We start from the raw sequence: 22,574 nt of genomic DNA, 5'->3' as shown, positions 1-22,574 counted from the left end.
TACCTATAAGCTTTAATGTTGCCTGCGTTCTGAAGAACTGCAGAATACTATAAAGTAGATTTTTGTGTGTGTCCATGGTGTCCAGATCCAAATACCTAGATTTTTCCAGTTTTTAATCCTAGGACAGATTGAAATGTTAGTGTTTAGTTCCCTCTTTAAGGAAAAAAGTGACAGTGGGAAGATATTGACAAGTGAACAGCTCTTTCTTAAGCAAAATGCAACATTATCTGGTCCTCCAACCCACATCTGGTTTAAAAACAAATGAGAAGGATCAGGAATAAGTTGGATAAATAGGCATAGGGGAAAAGCATAAATGTTTCTTGATAGTAAGGAAATAAGAAAAGAAAAGGCATGCACAGGAATGCCAAACACACCAGTAAGGGTGAGATGGGGGTGAGGGGACAGGAGGAATAGAGGTGCAGTTAGGGATGAATGTAAATGCATAGGGTCTTGTCTTCTTTCAAAAACCTCTATCAGGGCTTCCCTGGTGGCGCAGTGGTTGAAAGTCTGCCTGCTGATGCAGGGGACACGGGTTCGTGCCCTGGTCCGAGAAGATCCCACATGCCGCGGAGCAGCTGGGCCCGTGAGCCATGGCCGCTGAGCCTGCGCGTTCAGAGCCTGTGCTCCGCAACAGGAGAGGCCACAACAGTGAGAGGCCCGCATACCGCAAAAAAAAAAAAAAAAAATCTCTATCGGTGTATTAGAACACAGTATAACAATTGGTGTTCTTGATGATTACCGTGAGTCATCAAGAAACAAGAAAAGAATTATATTTAGTATTATTTATTTAAGAAGTCAAGGCAAAATACAACTGTCACAAATTTTCTAGTGCAAATTATTTAATAAAGTAAGCTTGGATGCCTTAAAAGGGATTCGGTTAGTTTTTTGGAAAATTTTACTTAAGTAGAAAATGTAATCGGTTCCTAATGTCAGCAAATTCAAGTGTTCCAAGGGGGAAAACTGAAGTATCGGATTCAAAATTTTCACTGGGAGGAAGTTTCATCCTGTGTATCTGTTAACAGATGATATTTATTAAATGTTCACATGTATATGGTGTTGTACAACTGTTATAGTTAGTACCTTTTAGCTTTCATTAAAATACTGCAACCAGAAGAGTGCTGGCCGTAAGGACTGCACAGCCGCAGAGGCTCGTTTGTTCACTTGGGGCAGCACAGCTTATTCGCACGCCGTAAAGACATTGACCGGGTTTAGTACCTGATGAGAACAGGCGAGGCTGGTTGGATCTACCCTCCCACTGAAAACAACGTGATCTTTTTATTTTAAGTCACCTTTTAAAGTATTTGAAAAGATGGTTAGGGAACTGCCAGGTTAATTTTAGGGGGGAGTCTGATGCAGAGAGGTAAGTACATATCAGAGCACTAAAACCAGTTTTTACGTAAGACATTTGCCAAAACACAAGAGGGCTTTGGTTCATCAAGTCGAAGAGTGAGGGAAACAGAGGTCGACCCTGTGAAGTCTTAAAGAAGTTGCCCCACGCATTAAGCACTAGGACTCAACCTGCTCCCCTTCCTCCAGACTCCACAGGGGATTCTAGAAACAGCTGCCTTGGCAGTGGGCCAACTAAGAGATGAAAAGGGAAAAGGGAAAAACACATCCCTGAGAAGTGGTGGGCACAGACCAGCCTCCTGCAGATTTACATCCTGCTTACTCCTTGCATGGGTAGGCCAGTGAATCTCAAACAGTGAATTGGGTTAGACAGGGCCTGCCCTCTAGGAATCTGGCAGAGGCGAACAGAAAGCTTCTCTGGAAGAGGGTATGTTCATCCTCCCCTTAGCAAATCAGTCCCCTGCAAATCATTTTCAAGGGCAGTAATCACTGTCAGAACAACCAGAGCACGCACGAAACATGGATATCAAACATTTTGGCAGCAGATGGGATTTCAGCAGAAGAGAGAATTGGTGAATCAGAAGATAAATTAGAAGAAATCACCTGAGTGCTGCACAGAGAGAGAAACTATTAGGGTTCTCCAGAGAAACAGAACTAGTAGGACATATATATAGATATACAGAAGGAGGTTTATTCGGAGGGATTCACTCACATGATTTTGGAGGGTTAGAAATTCCATAATCTGCTGTCTGCCAGGTGGAGGCCAGGAAAGTCGGTTGTGTGGTTCCAGCCCAAATCCGAAGGCCTGGGAACTGCTGGCCTCTTAGTGTCCAAAATCCCAGTCCAAGTCCAAAGGCCCAAGAACCAGAAGTGCTGATGTTCAAGAGCAGGAGAAGATGGATGTCCCAGCTCAAGCAGAGAGCAAATTTGCCCTTCTTTTACCTTTTTGTTCTGTTCAGGCCATCACCAGACTGGATGATACCCACCTGCAATTGGTGAAGATGATCTTCCTTACAAAGTCCACCAATTTAAATGCTGATCTCTCTGGAAACACCCTCACAGACACACCCAGAAATTATATTTTACCAGCCCTCTGGTCACCCCTTAGCCCAGTACATTGACACATACATTAACCATCACACAGACAGTGGTAGAGACTATAGGTGTAAAAGAGGGTAAGGGTTATGGATGGTACAAACATAGGTATGATGAAAGTCCTAAAAGGAGAGGAGAGAATGGCTGAGAATTTTCCAGAATCTACGAAAGACAACAGTCCATAGATAAGAGGCCAGCAAATTCCAAACTGGGAAGAGATGAAAAGAAACATGAACCTAGACACATTATAGAGAAAATTCCGGGAAAAAAAATTAATGACAGATTACCTTCAGAAGAATATCTGACTTTTAAATAATGTTAGAAACCAGTGAAATGATATCCTCAATATGCTGAAGGAAATAACTACCAATCCAGATGTCTACACACAGTGAAAATATCTTTCAAGAATGGAGATAAGACATTCTCAAAGAAAAACAGAATTCAGCAGTATATCATCATTAAAGAAATGTTTAAGGATAGACTACAGGTAGAAGTGAAGTGAACACAGATGGAAGGTTTAATATACACAAGAGAATGAAGAGCAAAGAAAGGTAAACATGTGAACAGATGTGGACAAACATTGCTTATATGAAAGAGTAGGGGCTTTATGAAAACAAAGAAGTAAAACGTCAGGCAATAATTTGTAAATTGAAGAATGGGTGTGTATGGGAAATGAAGTTAAAATGTTGTAAGATCCTTCTGTTGTCCATGAGGAAGGAAAAGTTTTTAGACTTGGTTAAGTATGTGTCTAATTTCCAAAGCAACCAGTAAAGTGAATAGGAAAAGACTGTAATTTCCAAACTAATAGAAAGGGGGAAATGGAATGATTATTATCATTTATATTCAACAGGTTGATTCTAAAATGTAAAAAATGCGAAGGGCCAGGAATAGCCAAGATGTTCAGGGAGCAAATGAACAAGGTGAGAGGATTTGATCCACCTCAAATCAAGATTTATTATAAAGCTACAGTAACTAAAGTGCGGCATTCATGCAAGTACAGACAAGCAGAGGGAACTAGTACAGAACCCAGGAACAGACCCATGCTTTTAGAGCACTGCAGAGCAGCGGAGAAAAGATAGACTTTCCAGTAACTGTGTTCCATCACAGAATCAACTCCAGGTGTGTTAAAGAAAAGACCCAAGTGCCAAGGGCAAAACCTAAATCTTTCATAAGGTAATTTGAGATAGGGAAGGATTTTTAAAAACAAGCTCTGAAAGCCATAACCATAAAGGAAAAGACTGATCAATTCAATTAAAATATAAATTTTTTGGTCATCAAAAGAAAATGTAAAAAGACAAGCCATGTAAGAGGGGAAAATATTTGTAACATCTTTTACCTACAAAGATTTTGTATCCGAAACATGAAAAGAACTCATGATAAAAAGGACAACTCAATAGCAAGACTTGAACAGGCATGTCACAGAAGAGGGGTTCAATAAATACATGAAGTTAAAAAAATACATATTCTATGACCGAGCAAGTCCATTCCTGATAATAGATACCCTAGAAAAAAAAGCATGTGTATGTGCATTGTTACTTGAATATATGCACAGCAGGGAATTCCCTAGCGGTCCAGTGGTTAGGGCTCTGCGCTTCCACTGCAGGGGGCATGCGTTCTCAATCCCTGGTCGGGAACAACAAAAACAACAAAGTATATTCCCAGCAGTGTTGCTCATAGTAGCCTGAAACTGTCCATCAAGAGTGAATTGGATAGGGCTTCCCTGGTGGCACAGTGGTTGAGAGTCTGCCTGCCGATGCAGGGGACGCGGGTTCGTGCCCCGGTCCAGGAGGATCCCACATGCCGCAGAGCCTGCGAGTCCAGAGCCTGTGCTCCGCAGCGGGAGGGGCCACAACAGTGAGAGGCCCGCGTACCGCAAAAAAAAAAAAAAAAAAAAAAAAGAGTGAATTGGATAGATGATGACTAATATCTAACTTCATTTACATGTAACAACATGGATAAGTCCACAATATTGAAGGAAAGAAGCAAGGCATAAGAATACATACAGTGTGACTCATTTTATGTAAAGTTTAAACCAGACACCATTAAATGGTATGTACTCTTGCGTACTCTTCGTGGTGAGGGCGTGATAGTAAATATTTTAGACTTGACTTCTGTCCCAAGCTCACTTGCTCCACTCTGCCACTGGAGTGAAAGCAGCCCTCGATGGTGTTCAGCTGTGTTGTAGCATAAAACAACCCCTAGTTTATGGAAATATGCATTTGAGGTAAAATTACTTTTTAACAGGAAGGGGGAGGGGATTTCCTGGCGGTCCAGTGGTTAGGACTCTGCGCTTTCACTGCCGAGGGCGCGGGTTCGATCCCTGGTTGGGGGAGGATCCAGCAAGCGGAACAGCACAGCCAAAAACAAATGGAAATAAAAAATAAATAAAAGGAAGCAGGATAAGAAGAAAAGGAAAAAAATGAAAGAGGATGCTGATGGTTGCCTCCTGGAAGGAGGGGTTTGTGATCAGAGAAGGGTAATGGGAACTTTCAGGATGCTGCCAGTGTTTTAGGGGGTTGTGAGGAGGTTTCACAGATGTTCACCTTACAGCTGTCTTTCTCATTCTATGTGGAAGTTATGTGTACAACAAGTAAGTTGTATGTCACAATAAAATAAGTTTTAAAAAACAAAACTTGTTAGTGCTTCCTTAAATGATTGTTACAACATTACTTAATTTTATGTGAATTTTTGTTTAGTTTACATTTGAATTGCTCTACTTTCTAAAATTTATATCAAAGAAATACTCTTGAAAGAATTTAACTAGTGATATAAGGCTGTTGTTTCACATGTGATTTTTTAAAATCACATAAACGTTTAATTAAAATAAAAGTAGGGACTTAACCTGGTGGTCCAGTGGTTAAGAATCCGCCTTCCAATGCAGGGGATGGATGTGTGTTCAATCCAGATCCCACTTGCTGCAGGGCAACTAAGCCCATGTGCCACAACTACTGAGCCCATGCACCGCAACAAAAGATCCCGCACGTCACAACGAAGACCCCGTGTGCCGCAACTAAGACCCGATGCAGCCAAATAATAAAATAAAATGTAAAAATTAAACAAAAGTTAAAAAGTTATAGAACACTACTACTTCTGACCGGTAATTCAGGGTATATACATTAGATAATCTGTTCAGAGGCTTGGAGACACAGCTTACAATTTATATCTTGGCTTTATTTATTACACCAAAGTATTGACAGCTGTCTTTTTTATTCACAGGTTCAGTAGATGAAGGCGTCACTGAAGGGTTACCTACACTTCAGAGCACTTCTAGCACCAGTGCTCACGCAGATGATGATGATCGGTTAGTACTAACATAGTACATAGTTTTCTTGTAAGGGCTGTGCTTGTAACTCTAAACCCAAGCATTCTATCTGGGAATTATATAAAAGTTTATTGCGACCTCCCTTTAGTATATTTTTTAGTCATCAGGTAGCCACATAAATTAGACAACTTATAGTACAAGGGGTTTTTTTTGGCATTTCCAAGACTTCCCAGCCCAGTTGCTTTAAATAGTATCTATATTAAGGGTTGGCAGGCTGTGGACCACAGGCTAATTCCAGCCACCACCTTTATTTGTAAATCAAGTTTTATTGGAACACAGACATGCTCATTTGTTTACATATTGTCCGTGGATGGCAGAGTTGAATGGTTGAAACAGATCATGTGGTGTGCAAAGCCAAAAATAATTACATCTGACCTGCTACCAAAAAAGTTGATCAAACCCTTATCTATATACTCATGGTTCCCAAGTCATTATCTTCACATTGACCCTTCCTGTTTGATAATTTTCACATAGACATAGCAGGGCCAAGACTTAATATATGGCCAAGACAGACTCTAGCCTTTCCCTCCCCTCAGGCCTGCTCCTCCAGTCCTCCTGTCTCGGTGAACAGCACCATCATCCCCCCAGTTTCCCAAGCATTGTCTCTGGGAATTATACTTGATCCTTCTTTCCCTCACCTCCCACCACCATATTTAATCTTTAAGCAAGTCCTGTCAGCTCTGCATCCAAAATATACTTCTCCTCCTTCTCAGTCCACTTCTCCTCCAGCTCTGCTACTGCCACCCCAGCCCAGGTCACCACCATCTTTTGCCTTCACTACAGTAATCTTCAACTGGCCCCTGATTTCATTCTCCCCTACTCCAGTCATTCTCCATGTAGCAGCCAGAATGATTTTGTTTTTTAAATTAAGTCAGATTATGTTGCTGTTCTAAGTAGCAGATTCTTAAAATTCTCCAGTAGATTCACACTTAAAATCTAAACTCCTCACTATGCCTTTACAGGCCTACCTGATAGGACTTCCTTCAGACCATACTCCTCCTTGCATACCATATCCAGCCACGCTGACCTTCTTTCAGTTCCTAGAATATTTCTAGTCCATATTTGTTCTGGTTTGGGGCCTGTCTGCCATTTTAGGGCCTTTACTCTGCCTGAAATGCTTTCTCCCCTAATTTCCACATTGCTCACTCTTTCCTGAATCTTCAGATCACTGTCTAAGTGTCAGTTCTCAAGGAAGATTTTCCTGACCACCAGTCTAAAGTAAAACACCGATCACTCTGTTTTAATTCTCTGTTCTGATCATTTTCTCGAGTGTTTATTGTCTGTCTCTGACCACTGAATATAGACTTCACTGAATTAACTCCTCCTCTTAGAGTCCGGGACAGACTTAAAAAGTATATTTGTTGAAAACTTGAAGGATTCAAAGAACTCAAACAAGGTTTATTGTTCTTGAATAGCTAAACCTGATACAGCAGGTTATGAACCAGAGTCATTTGAATACGTTAATGAAGGTGTAAACAAATGGAAATATGCCTACATTCCTTAATTTCAAACGTTAATGAGGTTGTCTGTTCTATACTAGATACTGTGCTGAGTGGTGGGCATATTGAGATGAAACGTAATAACCCTTTACCCTCAAAGAGATCAAGCCAACTTTGGGGGAGGGGGAAGAGGTTAAAGACAGACAAGTAAGCAGATAATCATGAGTCATCTGCAGAGGGGTCGGTTGCTCTGCATAGGAGGGTACCTGCCTAAACCACTGATGAATCAAAGAAGGCTTTCGAGAGGAGGAGGTAACTTCTTGGGTACATTTCATAAAACGGCTGGGCGTGTTATCTAGGCACGTGAAGGAAGTTAAATACATGAAAGCACAGCACTGAGAGAGAACTGTTAAGGAGGAACTGCTTGGTATGGGTATGTTTGGGGAGTATGACAAGAAATGAGGCTGGAAGAGTACACAGACCCAGATCATGCAGAGTCTCGTCTGCCTTCACTCTGAAGATAACAGTGAACCATCGCAGGATTTTTATCAGGGGACTGATTTAATCGGAGAGATCACTGTGAAACAGTGAGGATGGGTTAAAGGGGTGTGGGCTAAAGAGAAGGAGTTATTAATTCAGCCGTATATTGATGAGGGCCTGAATTAAAGCAGTAGTAGGAAGGAAAGTATTAGAGAGATTAAGGATACCTAAAGTAAAATCGTTTATGATATGTGCTTGGTCATACGACCTTGCTTAACTTAAGATACTTGACATTCTGGACAATAACATTGTTTCTCCTTTTGTTATAAATGAAACTTGTAATCTAACTTTTAAACTGCTTCAAAAAGTCTTAAAGTGTTTTTTTGTTGTTGTTGTTCATTTAAAGTTGTGCAGAAGTGTTTATTGAACTTAAAAATCAGAGCCTGGTTGCCTTCTTTGGTCTGTTTTTTAGATTGGAAAATGTTCAGTATCCCTACCAACTCTACATTGCTCCTTCCACCAGCAGCACAGAACGGCCAAGTCCAAATGGTCCAGATAGACCTTTTCAGTGTCCAACATGTGGGGTGCGATTCACCCGTATTCAGAACCTGAAACAGCACATGCTCATCCACTCAGGTAATGTCATCATCCCTATTGTGGCATAAATGAGCACTCCAAAACATTTTATTTTGAACTTCCAGTTAAAAACAGTAAACAGATGCTTTTGAGTTAGAAAAAAGTTTATCTCTGGGAAGTCTAGTGAGAACAGATAAACATAGGTCCATTGCTGAATTGGTGCAGTGTCAGAAATGTATTTGCTTACAGGCATCAGTATTCTCATTAAGACTTGGGTTGGGTGTAATATGTAAATGAAAAGGATATCAGATGCATGTGTGTATATATGTGAGGGAGAAAAGCACAAATACATACGGTAAAGCAAATGGGGTTAACAGGATGTATATTGGTGTTCTTTGTACTATTCTTGTAACTTCTCTAAATTTATAATTATTTCCAAATAAAAAGTTTTTAAAAATTAATAACAATAATTTAATTTTAATTCTACAGTCCTAAATTTCTCTGTGCCCTGATTAGTCAGCCTTGTAGTATTTTTTTGGTGTAAAAGAGATTTTGGATAAATGATGTGTAAAACATATTTGAAATTTAAGTTAAGTGTTCACGTAAAGGCAGTAAAATTCTTGCAGATAGAACACTGACCTCTGATAAGAAATCTTTACCGCTATTCTCAGCTGTATAACTATCTCACTTAGATAGGTCTAACAATCCCTGTGCTGACACTAATTCCCTATGACTTTGTTGAATCAATGGATGATGTTTTGAAGGGTTTTGAAATTTTATTTGCTAAAACTGTGATAATGAATTGGAAGGGACCATTAATATACTTTATATTTCATATATTAATTTCTACATATTTTTCCATCACTATTACATTAAATACCCAAAAACTCAATCAAGTAGTAGTTCTGTTGCAATCACTAATTATGTTCAGAGATGTTAGAATTTCCCTTTTTTCTTCTCATTTTTCTCTTGAGATAGGAAATGAAGAGTAGGTACTGATCATTTTCACATCTTCTCAATATAAACCTCACTACTTTAATGAAATGAAGTAATCTTTTGTGAAGATTTGGGCTCTGCTTAAATACTCTGGTTAAATTGTGTTTTGAAGTCTATAAAATACAAGATTTGGAAGCGTTCAAAAATCCATTGGAGTATATATTACCTCAATTACCCCCACCCCATGGTGCCTTTCTTTCTCGCTTTCTTTTTTCAAGCACTAGCGACTTCTTAGATGTTCTGTACCTTTTCTGAGATACTGAGTTTGGAACTCATTTTTGCTGATGATTTTTGTCTTTTCAGATTATCTCTTGCTACAGAATTACAGTTCAGAAGTCTGTGAGGTTTATGACATTTCCACTTATTTTATTTTTAGATAATATTTTGTTTTGCTTTATTTTATAGGAATTAAACCATTTCAGTGTGACCGCTGTGGGAAAAAGTTCACCAGGGCTTACTCGCTAAAGATGCATCGCCTAAAGCATGAAGGTAAACGCTGTTTCCGGTGCCAGATATGTAGTGCCACTTTCACTTCCTTCGGGGAATATAAACACCACATGAGGGTTTCCCGGCACATTATCCGCAAGCCTCGGATTTACGAGTGCAAAACATGTGGCGCCATGTTCACCAACTCTGGAAATTTAATCGTGCACCTGAGGAGTCTGAACCATGAAGCGTCAGAGCTAGCAAACTACTTCCAGAGCAGGTGAGGTGCACAACAAAAACCGAACCAGGAAAACTGCTTTCTAAACTCTCTTTTCCTGCTTTTAGGGCAGCCTGCTGTGTTTTTTTATCAGGTTGCCAGCTAATCAGTCACATGCCTTTTAAATTCCCACTATCCAATAATGCTCTGATCTCCTGATCTGATCAAATTTTGCTGATCCTTCTAAGTATAAACAATTTTAAATACATTTATAGTTGGCATTAGAAATCTTTTCCTACAGAAGTAGACTACTTATCAGCTTGTTTTGGTTTTTTTGTGGGTTTTTGTTGTTGTTTTTTTAAATACAAGGTTAAAGTAATTCTGTAGTACATTTTAAAATAGACCTTATTGGAGAATTTACCGTGTCAGATGATATTTAGTGATAGTGGATTACTTCAGACTCTTTGGATGTTAATTAAATTCTTGACCACTTCTCTCTTTTTTCTTTAAATAATAAGAGAAAATTCTACACCAACTATGGTGTAGAACTAATGGATATGATAATTTACATCAAATGAAGTTTTCCTTTTTTTATTTCAGTTTAGAGCTCCATGCTTTTAATATAAAAATCTTATAATAGAGTTACCTTTCTGATTTATTGGTTATCCAAGGATCAGGTTCTAGTTCTAGCTCTGCCACTAACTAGTGTTATGATTTAACACGTCACTTTACAGATGAAGAAGCTTGAAACGTAGAGAAAGATAAAATGTAAGCTTTAAAGATGATTTCTAAGGTCTCCTCTAGATATAAAATTCTGTTGTCTATTTTTAATACTTTATCAGAATTGTACATCTGTAGGAATTCTTAGTTTCTTATAAAATCAAATCTTAAATTTTTAACTGCCTTCATTTTTTAAATCTTATTTTTCAGTAAATTATTCCTGCATAGATTTTGTTTTCTCTTCAAGCCAGACATTTTGTTTAATGTAATCATTTCTAACTCTGGGTGTCTGGTTATCATATCACTAAACCTAGATTATACATGACATAACAAACTTTGTTCCGGACTAAAATAGTGTCCCAGTTAACCACGCCTGTTTTCTATATCTTCCCTGTATTGAGCCCTCTATCCTCTACTCTTGTTTAACACCTGAACACTTTTTAGAAAACATAACATAGGACATCTTAAATTGCTTTGCAGATGAGCAGACTTCAGTTTTTTAAATTAATAGTGGATAAATTATAAAATAACCTTAAGTATATTAGTTATTGACATTATAAAGTGTAATGAATTTTTTTTTTGTTTAACTGTAAAGATTTAAATCAAGCATCTAAGTAGTTTTTTACATTTCTCTATATAGTAGATTATATAAAAGGTCACTTATGCCTGAGGATTTAGTTTCTTAACTAATTTATATCCAGGAAGTAATAAAAAGCTAGGTTTATATACCTTATAATTAGTGTATAATCCAAGAAAGGTCACTCATAAGTTATTCAAATGATCTTTGTTTAAATGAACATGCTATTTCCATCTGTTTTGTATACAAAAACTCTTCTACATAGAACAAGCAAGGCTGTTTAGGTGTCCAGAGTGACACTGAAGGCAATAATCTTAGCTCTCTTGGTGGTAGGGAGAGTTGGTATACTTTGGTTCTAATGGATGGTTTTGGTTCATATATTTAGGAAAGTTTAGAAGTTGAAAATTCCTGAGTTCTAATCTTCATTCAAAAATTAGAGAAATGAAAAATCCCAGTCTTGTTTTACAAATCAGGTCTTTGTATTGTGTCTTATTTATTACTGGCTTGAAAATTAACTCCCTGTTTCATCCTTTGCCTCTTACCTAGTGATTTCCTAGTACCGGACTACTTAAACCAGGAGCAAGAAGAGACCCTTGTTCAGTATGATCTTGGAGAACACAGTTTTGAAAACAACTCCTCTGTCCAGATGCCTGTAATTTCACAGGTCTCCTCGACCCAGAATTGTGAAAGCACTTTTCCCTTGGGGTCTCTTGGTGGGCTGACAGAAAAAGAGGAGGAAATGCCAGGGCAGCCAAAGACCAGTGCTTGTGCCGAGGCAACCAGAGAGGACCCCCCAAAATCAGAGCTGTCTTCTGTAACTATTGAGTAATTTCATGGTTTGGCTTCATTTTTGATTTTTGGAAAGTGCCTGTGCTTGGTCTTGTACATTTGAATTTAATTTAACTTTTTAAGCAAAAAAGGGTTTGGGAAAGAATTTCCCTTTTTACTTTGTAAGTTCTGCAACTGATGTTTTATTTTTCATGACTGAGAGATTGCTTCTGTAAGTGCACAGTAACATGGTGTTGAAATATAATAGAAACCTTGAGACTTAAGGAGAACCAGCTGACTTAAAACTGGTATCAGTTTCCTCTTCCATTATCAGGAGTAGGCTAACAACAGATCACTAGGTCAAGAAGAAATCAGATGATTATTGACCTTCCTGAAATGAAAGCGTACACCAGAGACATATTACAGAACGAATCTGGCAGATGGCCTGAGTAGATGTGTACTCCTATACACAGGATATTGTACAGTCTTTTGTAAAGCCTGTTGTTTTTGGAAGTATTTATGGTGAGCTTTCTTAAAAATTATTAGGGTATATACTTCTGAAATCCCACGTGTTTTGTGTTTTTTTTTTTTTTTTAAGCTTTGTCACTATAATTTTTCATGGTGAAAATTTGGTATTGGGGTAGGTATTCCCTGTACCTTTGTAGTACCACTCCTCCAAATAATCTTTCTTCTGTGAAAGAAGGCGAAGAACCATGGTTAAGGATAGTCAACTTGTGCGTGAAATGACCAGGAACAGAGAATATAGTGTGTGAATCGGCTTCATAGGAACTCTTTCATACTGCTTTTCTGGATAAAATTACTGTTTACCTGGTCTTTGAATGTTAATGCCTGGCTAATTGGGTCATTGCCTAAATCAGTTTTCTCTTGCCTATACTTGGCATGATCCCATGAAAAGGAGATATACTGGAGATGTTCTATATTTTATACATAGGTTTGTGTATTGTTGAGGATGTTTTTATTCTGCTGTTTTGGACAAAATAAAGAATTCTCTGTTAAGGCTATATTCTTAACCCAACTGCGATTGTTTACAAAATACCCATATGACAGTGATAAATTGTCCTTATTCCAAAATATTTTAAGACATTGCCAAATGTCATATTAAAAGCAGTTAGGATAGTTTTTACGCAATGTAAGCAATAATGTAGAAGTAGAGGAGAGTCTATAAAATGATGATCTATGACTCAAATCTATTTGGGGAAAAAAAGGATTGTTAAGACTAAAGAAAAACTAAAAACCTTAAATTAATGACTATTACCTCTTGCTGCTAAAAAAGAAAAGAAAAGAAAGAAACTTCGTGGTTTATAGTTGAAACATATATGATACTCTAGACTGGAATATACATTTTTACCTGGTGCCATTAAAGCATCACTGACCTTGATCCTAAATATTCATGAGTCCATGAACAATGATCTTTTGAGTAACTCTTTTTTTCAATGTATATACCCAAAGTTTAATAATTATGAAAACACCTGATTAGGTTAGAAAAAGAAAATACAGTTTCTTATTCAAAACACAAGATCTCAGTTTTGTCTGGGTGCTAGTCGTTAATAATAAAATTTTTCTAAGTTATAGTGATTTGTTTCATTTTTTTTTTAATTGGCTAATTCTGTAACTTCTTTTATCCCCTACAAATGTAAAGGAAGGGAAAGTGAACTCATTGAAGATTTTTTTTAGGCTAATGTTCTGTCTGTTTGAATATTCTGCTATTTTTAACTTGTTTCCAACTCCTTTTCTCACTCATGAACCTGTTGTTTCCTCTTTGCTCCCAAACATAGGTATAGTACCTTCAGGAAAATCAACATACACAGATTATGATGGCCTCCCATTATATATGCTTCTTTACTAATAGGTTGAATTACTTTCTTCAACAGACTGTGATACTAATAGCGGTACTGCTGTGTCTCAACTGGAAAGGTCAGGAATTTTTATTTTTAATGTAATATAGATCCTTTGGAAACTGTTATGCCTACCAGTAGATAAATCTCAAAAGTTAATTTTAAAATCTTAATGGAGAAAACAAAGAATCGGTAAAATTATGACCAGGAGTCATTGTTGCCCTCAGTTCTAAGAGTTATTTTTTTAAAAAAGAAGAAGAAGGAAGGAAGAAAAGGAGGAAAGAAATAGGGTTAATGAGAAGAAATATATCAGAACCATTTGGAGATTTGTGGGTTGAAAGTGTTTTAGCACACCCCCGTCCTGAGAATTTTGTATTAAGAGAGTCCTACACAGTTTTGGCAGCTCTGAGGTGTTCTGTGTTCTCAGAATGTAGGATTGACCACCATCACTGGCTATTTTTTCCCAAATGGAAACTTTAGATTTTCATTGGTATTTACAAATTATACAGATTTCCAAGTTTCATGAAACGTTTGAATCTACTGTGAAAATGCCGATTGTTGGTTGTCTGCTCCCCAAATCTTATCAATACAGGTAACTAACTAGTACTTAACATGTGATATAAACAGAGTCCTTTTTTTCTATTTCAGTGAGGCTCTACATTTTTCTTGATACACAGTTTAAGGATACTTAGCTTATGGATCTGTTTTAGGAAACTAAGCTATGAGGGATAATTGTATATAGTGCTATTTAGATTTATTTAAAATTCCTCTAAGAGAAGGATGCCTGGATATATAATTTTTACCAGAATATATGGAAAACACTGTAGAGATGAAAGCCAGTTATATTATCTCATCCATTAGAAATTACCAGTATAACTAAACATAAAAAAAATTCCAGTTTAGAATACTTTAGCATAGCTATCTTTCTGAAAGGCCCAAGGAGGGGTAACTTTGTTAAAGGGCTTAAATTTTAGGATGCAAGATAAATTGCCTTTTTAAACCAAGTATTTTATATAAGAAAGGCATTTATTTTTCATTTTAAAGCTACCAAATAGGTATGATATACATACTTTAGAAATGAGCAAAGATGTTTGCTGTGATACTGGATATTACAGCTCCTGCAGTCATTCTTTCCATTTTTAAGGGTGTATTCTAACAGTGGAAGCATCTAGCATGTCAGTGATTGTACTAATTCAGAAACGAAAGCATTAATACTTGTTTTCATTTTTTTGAATTTTAAGTTCGAGAAAGGGATGCAGATGGAGGTTATCACCCACAAATGTATTTAAATGGATATTTCTTACTTTGAATTTAAAGTAACCTTCTTCATTTTCATTTTAAATAATTAGTTATATATTTAGTTACATTGCCAGTTTTTAAAGTTCTCACTTTCAGTGAGGCAAAAGTGTACTAAAATGTTTAAATAGCTTCATTCATTCTTACATTTTAACATTTCAGCAACCATTCTGGCTTACAGAACTTACATTCTGGTTCCATGTTATGACACATGCCCTTCGGTTTTCAAAACAAAAAAACTTCCATTTTGTTAAAATATGTTACCAAGTGGAATGAACCAGCCAGCACATCTAATATACTTATCGTTGGTAACTCTGTTACCTTCTAACTACTGAGCCAGTCTCTCCAGATGTGTAAATGGTTCCCTGGGAGCCTTTGGAAGTTGTATTAAGTCTTTTCGGTCTTTTATTTTATCTCTTATTATTTTTTATTCTCATACTTAATCTAAATGGAGACGAGTTAACTAGCTTAGTGGCTTTTATTCTGAAGATTCTCAGATCATGGTTCAGTTTCTTTTAGCTTTGTAGCCCCTGAGAAATACATTACTTTATAAGGTAATGGCAGTTTGTACTAGTGTACCACATGGAGAGAATTATTACTTGATGAATGAACAATCCTAAAATTATAATATTGTACCCGAAAGGGCTTTGAGATTTAAGGAATTGATGAAGAGAATTAAAACTTTTGTGTGTCACTTACTCTATTTTCACCTGTATTGAAAATGTGAAGCTCTGGAGTTTACAACTAAGTGAGGGAGAATAGTTTTCTAGTTATTAATATTAATTGGGAGGGAAAAAACTAGTAAAGTTCACATCTGGAAGCGACCCAAAGTTGCTAAAAGGTAGTAAATGTGGTTTTCAGTGTAAGTTATTGACATAAGATGATTTATTTATAATATATTTAGATTTTGAAAGTTACTGAGAGAACCATGTATACAAACAAGATTTTCTTTTCTAAATCAGTGGTACAGAATGGGGGGTGCTCAATTACATTAACCATGTCTATGAGGAATATTTATAGCTAAGCATACTCCTCCCAGGCTTTAGGCTCAAATCATCAAAATTTAAGTTATTCCGTATTTTGCCTATACCCTTTTTTATCTTTCAGTGTCATTTTTGCTTGACAACATGTTGGTGACCATAGGGTATTTTTATTTGGAAGGTCCTCAGCAAGACTAATTTGCCAAAAGCAATAATGGTTCACATTAACAATGAAGTAGAGTTGAACCAATTTCCAGGTTCAACTAAGGAGCAGACAGTCTATGGGTATTTCATTTTTAGATTATAAATATGTTGAGATTTATTAATGGGGAGTTAAGCCTATGTCAGATTATGGGATGAAGACTCTTAGTGACATCATAGTTGTACTTTTTTTTTTAACTTCATACTTGACACAGTTAGATATTTCTACTACATCATAGTGATTATATTTTTATGATTAAAAAAAAGTAATAGTTCCATATCTTTACAAATAGTCTCTGCAGAGATGTCAGGAGATGATGTTACTGGCATCTCAATTTGGCAGTATCCAAAAATTGAGACTGCCTTCAAGTGTATATGCTACTTCGGTTATATAGCTCCCTCTGCATAGGGGCCAGGCCAGTTCCAACTAATACCAAGGTTCTTATGTACATAATAGTTTTCGAAGAATTTAAGGGTTCAGACCATTGGTTGAAAACAAAAAACTTTAAAAAAATTTTTTAAAGACTTAAAATTTTTAAATTTCCGTTAGAAGTGCCTGGTTTATAAAATCTGATTCTTTGATGATTGCCTTTCTCTTTTAAACTGACTGATTTTGCTGAGTAAACTTAAAGCCCTAGGCTCAATTGTAATGATTTATTGGTAAAATTGCTGCTTGATGGTTTGAGGTTATACAGTGTTGTAACTTTTATTAAATTGTCCCTGTTTTCCCAAATACCAGTCTAACCATATCCAGATTTCATTACTCAATTAAACAGGTTTAAAAATCACCCTGTAAACGAATATTCAGGTTACCAAAGTACATCATCTGCTGAGGAAGGATCAATCTTCCCTACATTAAGAGGAGCCGTCATCTCCTCTAAACACATGCTGTTTCCTTGGTATTAGTGGAGGCTGTGTTCATTTAAAGATGGGAAGCCTTTCTTGCAGCTCCTAGAAACACCTGCTTTTTCTAGAAAGAACCTTTTCTATGATTAGGTTATAATTGTGTTTTCTCTAAGAGCTTTCTTTTATTTCAGTTATCAGTTTTCAAGTTGACAAATGCTATGTAAAGTCTCTCATACTGAGAGTGGTCCATTAAATTACTGAAAGTTACACTGCTGTTCATCTTTCAGGTGCCTGAAATGAATGCCATCAGGTGATCAGGAGTGAGATCATAAACTTTATTCATTTTCTTCCTTGTACAAAGTGATGGCTTCTAATGCTTATATTCCAAGATATTTTTTAAAAATACAACAGTCTCTTGTAGAGTAAAATTTGATTTCAATCCAGGTCCCAATAATATAATTGATTTTTCTGTTGTTGCTGGTGCCTCCTGTTGCATCAGATAGAGATTGCCTGCCTCCTTGTAGGGCACCCTTGTGGCACCTTATGTCCAATTGGAAGATAGTATATGGCTTCTCTGTGCCTCTGCTATCTTTTCAAAAGCCATTTTATAAAAATCCTAGGTAGCCTATTTTAATATTTAAATATATATATTTGTGAGAGATACTTTTAGAACAGACTTTTTTTTTTACTTTAAATTTCCTGTATTCCCATTTTTAAGAGTAAATGTAAACTTTCCAGGATTTGAACTTGTCTTTTTCCACAGCAGCATAATGAAAAGCCGATTTGAGACAATAGACCATAATTCAGTGATAGAAGAAATTAATGTCTGATTAAAGGAAACAGACGTGAAGGGAAAAAAATTGTTTTGATGTAACAGAAATCAGTTTTTAAATAAAATTGTTTTAGTTTCTGTAATTTTGTATTTGCTGCTATAGTAGCTCAATATTTTACAGAGCTAACATATAAATCTGGCTCCATTCAAAAACTGGAGTACTTTCTAGTACAACCAGCCTAGGAGGAAGGTGTGTATGTACCACAGTCTTCCAGATGGGTGACTGGTGGTCCTGTTTAGCTAATGAATGCATGCTTTAAAATTCACCTATAGCCCAACATCAAGGAAGTTTGGGAGAAACTTTTATCTTGCTAGTTACAGCATTATGATTCTTCTTGGGCAGTGGCATTTGGTGAAACCCTTGGGGGAGGGAAGGTGATGCTGGGGAAGAAATGTGAATTAAATTATGTGGAAGGGTGTTGTCACGTCTTCTACCCTCCTAGAACCAGTACAACTTTCTTACCTGTGACAGGCCCAAGTTCACCAGCTTTGTATCCAGTTATCATCTCCTTCAAGTTTGGCTTTACTTGGTTACAGTGGCCATAGCTAAGTTATTTGGCATGTTTGACTTTCAACAGTAACAAAAATGGTTTTGGATTTGTTTTGTTTCCTAAAAATGTATACAGTGTCAGAACTTCACATTTTATATACTAGTATCTGGCTATGAGTACTTTACAGGAACCATAGTTCTTGGTGACTACATACATATATATATTTTTGTGACTTTTTTGTATACTAAGTGCCGTTTCAATGTTACAATCATTTTTAGAGTTGTTGTAATCACTGTGAATATCATGTTTTTTCAAATATGTTCTGAGCCTATAGTGTTTGCTTTGTGAATATATGTGTATCGTATATATTCTGTATAGTTACATTGTACTGAAATATTAGCTTGTTTGATATAAGGAAAGTATGTATTGAGTACTTTTTGCTAGCCTGGTTGTTTAATCTTTTTTTAAAAGGTTTAAACTTTTTTAAAAACAAAAACTTTAAACCAGCCTTTATTACATGGTCACAAATAAAGTTGCAGTTAGACGGGATGGGCAGGGAAAAAAATAGTTTTGAGTGTCTTTGAATAGAAACATAAGACTAAGGTTTGTTTGGTTCCCCCCCCACCCCGACCCTTCATTAAAATATCTTATTAATGCTTTATGGAGTAAAACTTCCTGCTGTTGTTATTTACTGTTGGCTGGAAGGAAGAATTGGTGGTGCTGATCGAGGTCAAGTGGATAAGAAAAGTCATGAGACTAAGGCGCACCTTAAGTAAGCATCCATTGAGTTTGTACAGACTAGAGAGTGTTCTGCGAGTCAGCATACACATCAGCTTCCTGGGCAGGTAAGAAAAGAGCTGAAAGGGCAAGGAGTCCATGAACACCATCCCTAAAACGGAAAAGAATATGAAGGAGGCTAGTTGGAGAAAGTCATCAAATCCTAGAGCTGTTGGCCAGGTATCTTGTGCAGACCTGCTTTCCTGAGTGGTGGTTTATGTCTTGAGAAGTTGCCTTGAATCTTTCTGAGGCTATACTTCATTGATTAGAGAGACCTGTTGGGATATTTCAATAATACCTTACAACCAAGGAGTAGAGAATGGTACTTACTGGGGGAAGGCAACTCATTGCCTAGGTGATGAGCCTGTGAGAGCCTGAAGGAAGGGCATTCTAACTACAGATGCACCTTGCTGTGGATTTTGACAATAAGTGGTCTATAGAGTGAGAGCAACCGCCAAAGGAGACTGTGCCCTGACCCCAAGCTACCAGCATCACTTAAGTTCAGGGAGGAAAAGCATAAATTTTTAAGAAGCATTTTCTATCATTCAGTGAGTGTGTTGAGTGTTTTGTTTTTTTGGTTTTTCTTGCAGTACGCAGGCCTCTCACTGCTGTGGCCTCTCCAGTCACAGAGCACACGCTCCGGACGCGCAGGCTCAGCGGCCGTGGCTCACGGGCCCAGCCGCTCCGCGGCATGTGGGATCTTCCCAGACCGGGGCACGAACCCGTGTCCCCTGCATTGGCAGGCGGACTCTCAACCACTGCACCACCAGGGAAGTCCTGTTGAGTGTTTTTAACAATGGTGTACCAAACCGTTGAAGGCCGGCAAACTGTGTTGGGGTCCTCAGTAGCTACCTCAGCCACAGGTGATCCATATAAATGCAGAACGTAGAATTTTAAGTACTCCTGCCTTACAGTTTGATTTGCATATGAATAACAGGCCAGAAAAATTCCTTTCAGAGAATGATACTAAAGGTAGTAAAGGAAGATGTGTGTCTGTCTCCTCGATGCATGGCACTGGGATACACAGTTGGGGCGTTCTTTTCTGAACAGAATGTTTGTTCTAAGTACTAAACTGAGAGATCTGCAAATGTACTGAGAGTTTAAATGGGGGGAACTTGCTCATAAACATCAAATCCCAAAATGTAATGTAATTCATTTTTCACATGGGTAAACTTTTATACAGATGGGAAAACTAAGATGGGGCATATAGTCAATCCAGAAAGAGCTTCCTCATCAGCAAAAGGATGAGAACCAGGGTTTGAACAGCCGTGGGGACGAAGGGAAAGCTGTTTTACTGTTGTTAAACTCTTGATTTGTTTTCTTGAATTCTTGTGCCAAAAATACTTGAAATTTTTATACCCACCCATTCTATAGATAAGCAAACAAGTCACTGCAGAGGCTATGGGCAGAGCTGTCTTTAGAGTCATTTTGTGGGGCGCCTCCATACAGTCCCACACCCTTCTTTCTACTGTTGCCTACTTTTTTCCACGGCTAACATTTCTGGGGGCCTTTGGCTGGAGTCTGAAAGACTGAATAAGTGAGTGAGTGCGTCTCATTGACCAGAGAACCTGAAAAGTTAGACAGGCTTAGCACCATACACATACACACACTCAGTAAAGGGCCAGCTACAAATGAATTACCTCTGATGATTCTTGCCATCTAGAGACCCTCTGTTGGGAAAGTTGCTTTAGAACATAAGAAAAGATCACAACCAAATAAAATTCCACTAGTCCACTTTAATTTAGGGGCTGAGGCAGATGTGCTCTCTTTGGCATTTCAGGCAGCAGTGGTAAATGTGGTAGGACCTGTGTACATGATAACTTTTGTCCAGAAACAGAATTCTCTGTTGAATGCAAATGAGTCTACCTACAAGATTAGTAAAAATTCCTTTTCAGAGTGTTTTACAGTTTATAAAATGCTAGCACTGTGAGTGATTTGGTTTTCAAAAACCCAGTGACATAATAACAAATGTATGACCCACACAGATAGGGCCCTTCCTACCCATTATAGAAAGGCAGTAGAGCCACCCTGAACTCCCTAGGCACCAACAGGGCTGCAACCCGAGAAGTCTTGAGTTGATACAGCGCTCAGCTCTCCCAGACCCAGCGATAGGAAGAAAACCCTGAAGCTTTGACCCCGCCAGTCCTAGCGTTGCGATTCTTTGGGGCACTAGCATTTTGGGAGACCCTTGAGGGAGGGTAACGCTGGCAGAAAGTGTGAGTTCCTTTATGCAGATGGGTGTTTTTGTCTTTTGTGCCAGGGCCTAGTTCTAAAGGAGAGTCAAGTTAACTTACTCTCCTGATGTGAAACAGTTACAGGTGACCTTGCTGTAAATATGTGAACTGGTCGTGTGCTTTTCTTTGTGTGATTTTACCTAAATATCACCTCTGGATTATCTTTCCCACCCCTGTTGGTAATATTTTCTGTCATTTTCTCCATCCCTGCTGCTGCTACTTAATTCAAGCCTCTGTTGTTTCTGGCCTAGAAACAAAAACAGCCCTCTCTCCAGTCCGGCCCCCTCTGGTCCATCCTTCCCGTTTCTGCTGGGTCATGTTTTAACCGGGCCACTGCCCTGCTTAAAGTCCGCCTCCCGCTCCCTGGGAAATCCGTCCCGGCCTGCTGTGCTTGGCTAGTTGTAGTTGGACTTTCACTACAAAGGTCAGGCTTCACCTCCTCTTGGAACCCGCCACTCAGTCCCCACTCCCGTCTACCTCCAGTTTTGGGGTGAAGGTCCCTCTCCCTAGCAGATTTTGTTTAGCTACACCAACCCACGTCTCAGTCACACTGTCTTGTAAAGCTACCTCCTGGGGCAGTTATGAGAATGGAATGATTATATGTAAAAGGCTTAGAACAGCAAGCACCTAGTATAGAGTAGCCACTTAAAAAGTCTTGTCTATTATAACTAGCGTGTCTCCCTCACCTGATTTATTTCTTGACATCAGGGACTGTGTCTTCTATTTGTATATTCGCTGTAGTGCCAGGCACATAGTAGAACTCAAAAAAATGTTGAAGGAATAATTGAATGTTGCCAGGAAATGGTCATAAGCTCACTTTACCAGAATGCTCAGAGGTACTCACCAGGGAACTTTAGGACAGAACACCGAGAAACATGGCACCTGACAGTTTGCCTCAACTCCCACTTCAAGTCTAATCCTCAGAACAACTGCCGTCAGCCTGGCCACAATTTCTCCAGATTGTTCTCTGAAACACTGGTGCTGCCATTTCCCTCCCTTTAGTCCGGTTTACTCATCCATCAAGTCCATAACTAAGTTTCACTTCTAAAGAAGCATTCCCAGAGCCTTGCACGCTGGGCTCTGACTTCCTGTTAGGTT

The 22,574-nt window shown here is 38.1% G+C and overlaps 1 protein-coding gene across 7 annotated transcripts in view; it reads left to right on the top strand.

Annotated features, from left to right (window-relative positions):
* Positions 1-19,124, top strand: part of ZBTB44 (zinc finger and BTB domain containing 44) — a 70,840-nt gene extending 51,716 nt beyond the window's left edge. For 2 of the 7 annotated variants that reach the window (XM_033406999.2, XM_049713600.1), the window contains 4 exons: positions 5,659-5,743; positions 8,207-8,319; positions 9,661-9,961; positions 11,742-12,985. In XM_033406999.2, coding sequence (XP_033262890.1) covers positions 8,304-8,319; positions 9,661-9,961; positions 11,742-12,024 — 600 coding nt within the window. In that variant the 5' untranslated portion in view covers positions 5,659-5,743; positions 8,207-8,303 and the 3' untranslated portion in view covers positions 12,025-12,985. Of the gene's footprint in view, positions 1-5,658; positions 5,744-8,155; positions 8,320-9,660; positions 9,962-11,741; positions 12,986-13,855 lie in introns of those variants that run through there. The other 5 variants (XM_033406998.2, XM_033406995.2, XM_049713602.1 and 2 more) reach the window with 4 other exon arrangements.
* Positions 19,125-22,574: the final 3,450 nt, after the last annotated feature.

Source organism: Orcinus orca, chromosome 8 (genome assembly GCF_937001465.1).
Source record: "Orcinus orca chromosome 8, mOrcOrc1.1, whole genome shotgun sequence".
Classification (NCBI taxonomy): Eukaryota; Metazoa; Chordata; class Mammalia; order Artiodactyla; family Delphinidae; genus Orcinus; species Orcinus orca.
The sequence above is the reverse complement of the archived record's forward strand: the minus strand, read 5'-3'. Positions and strand labels throughout refer to the sequence as shown.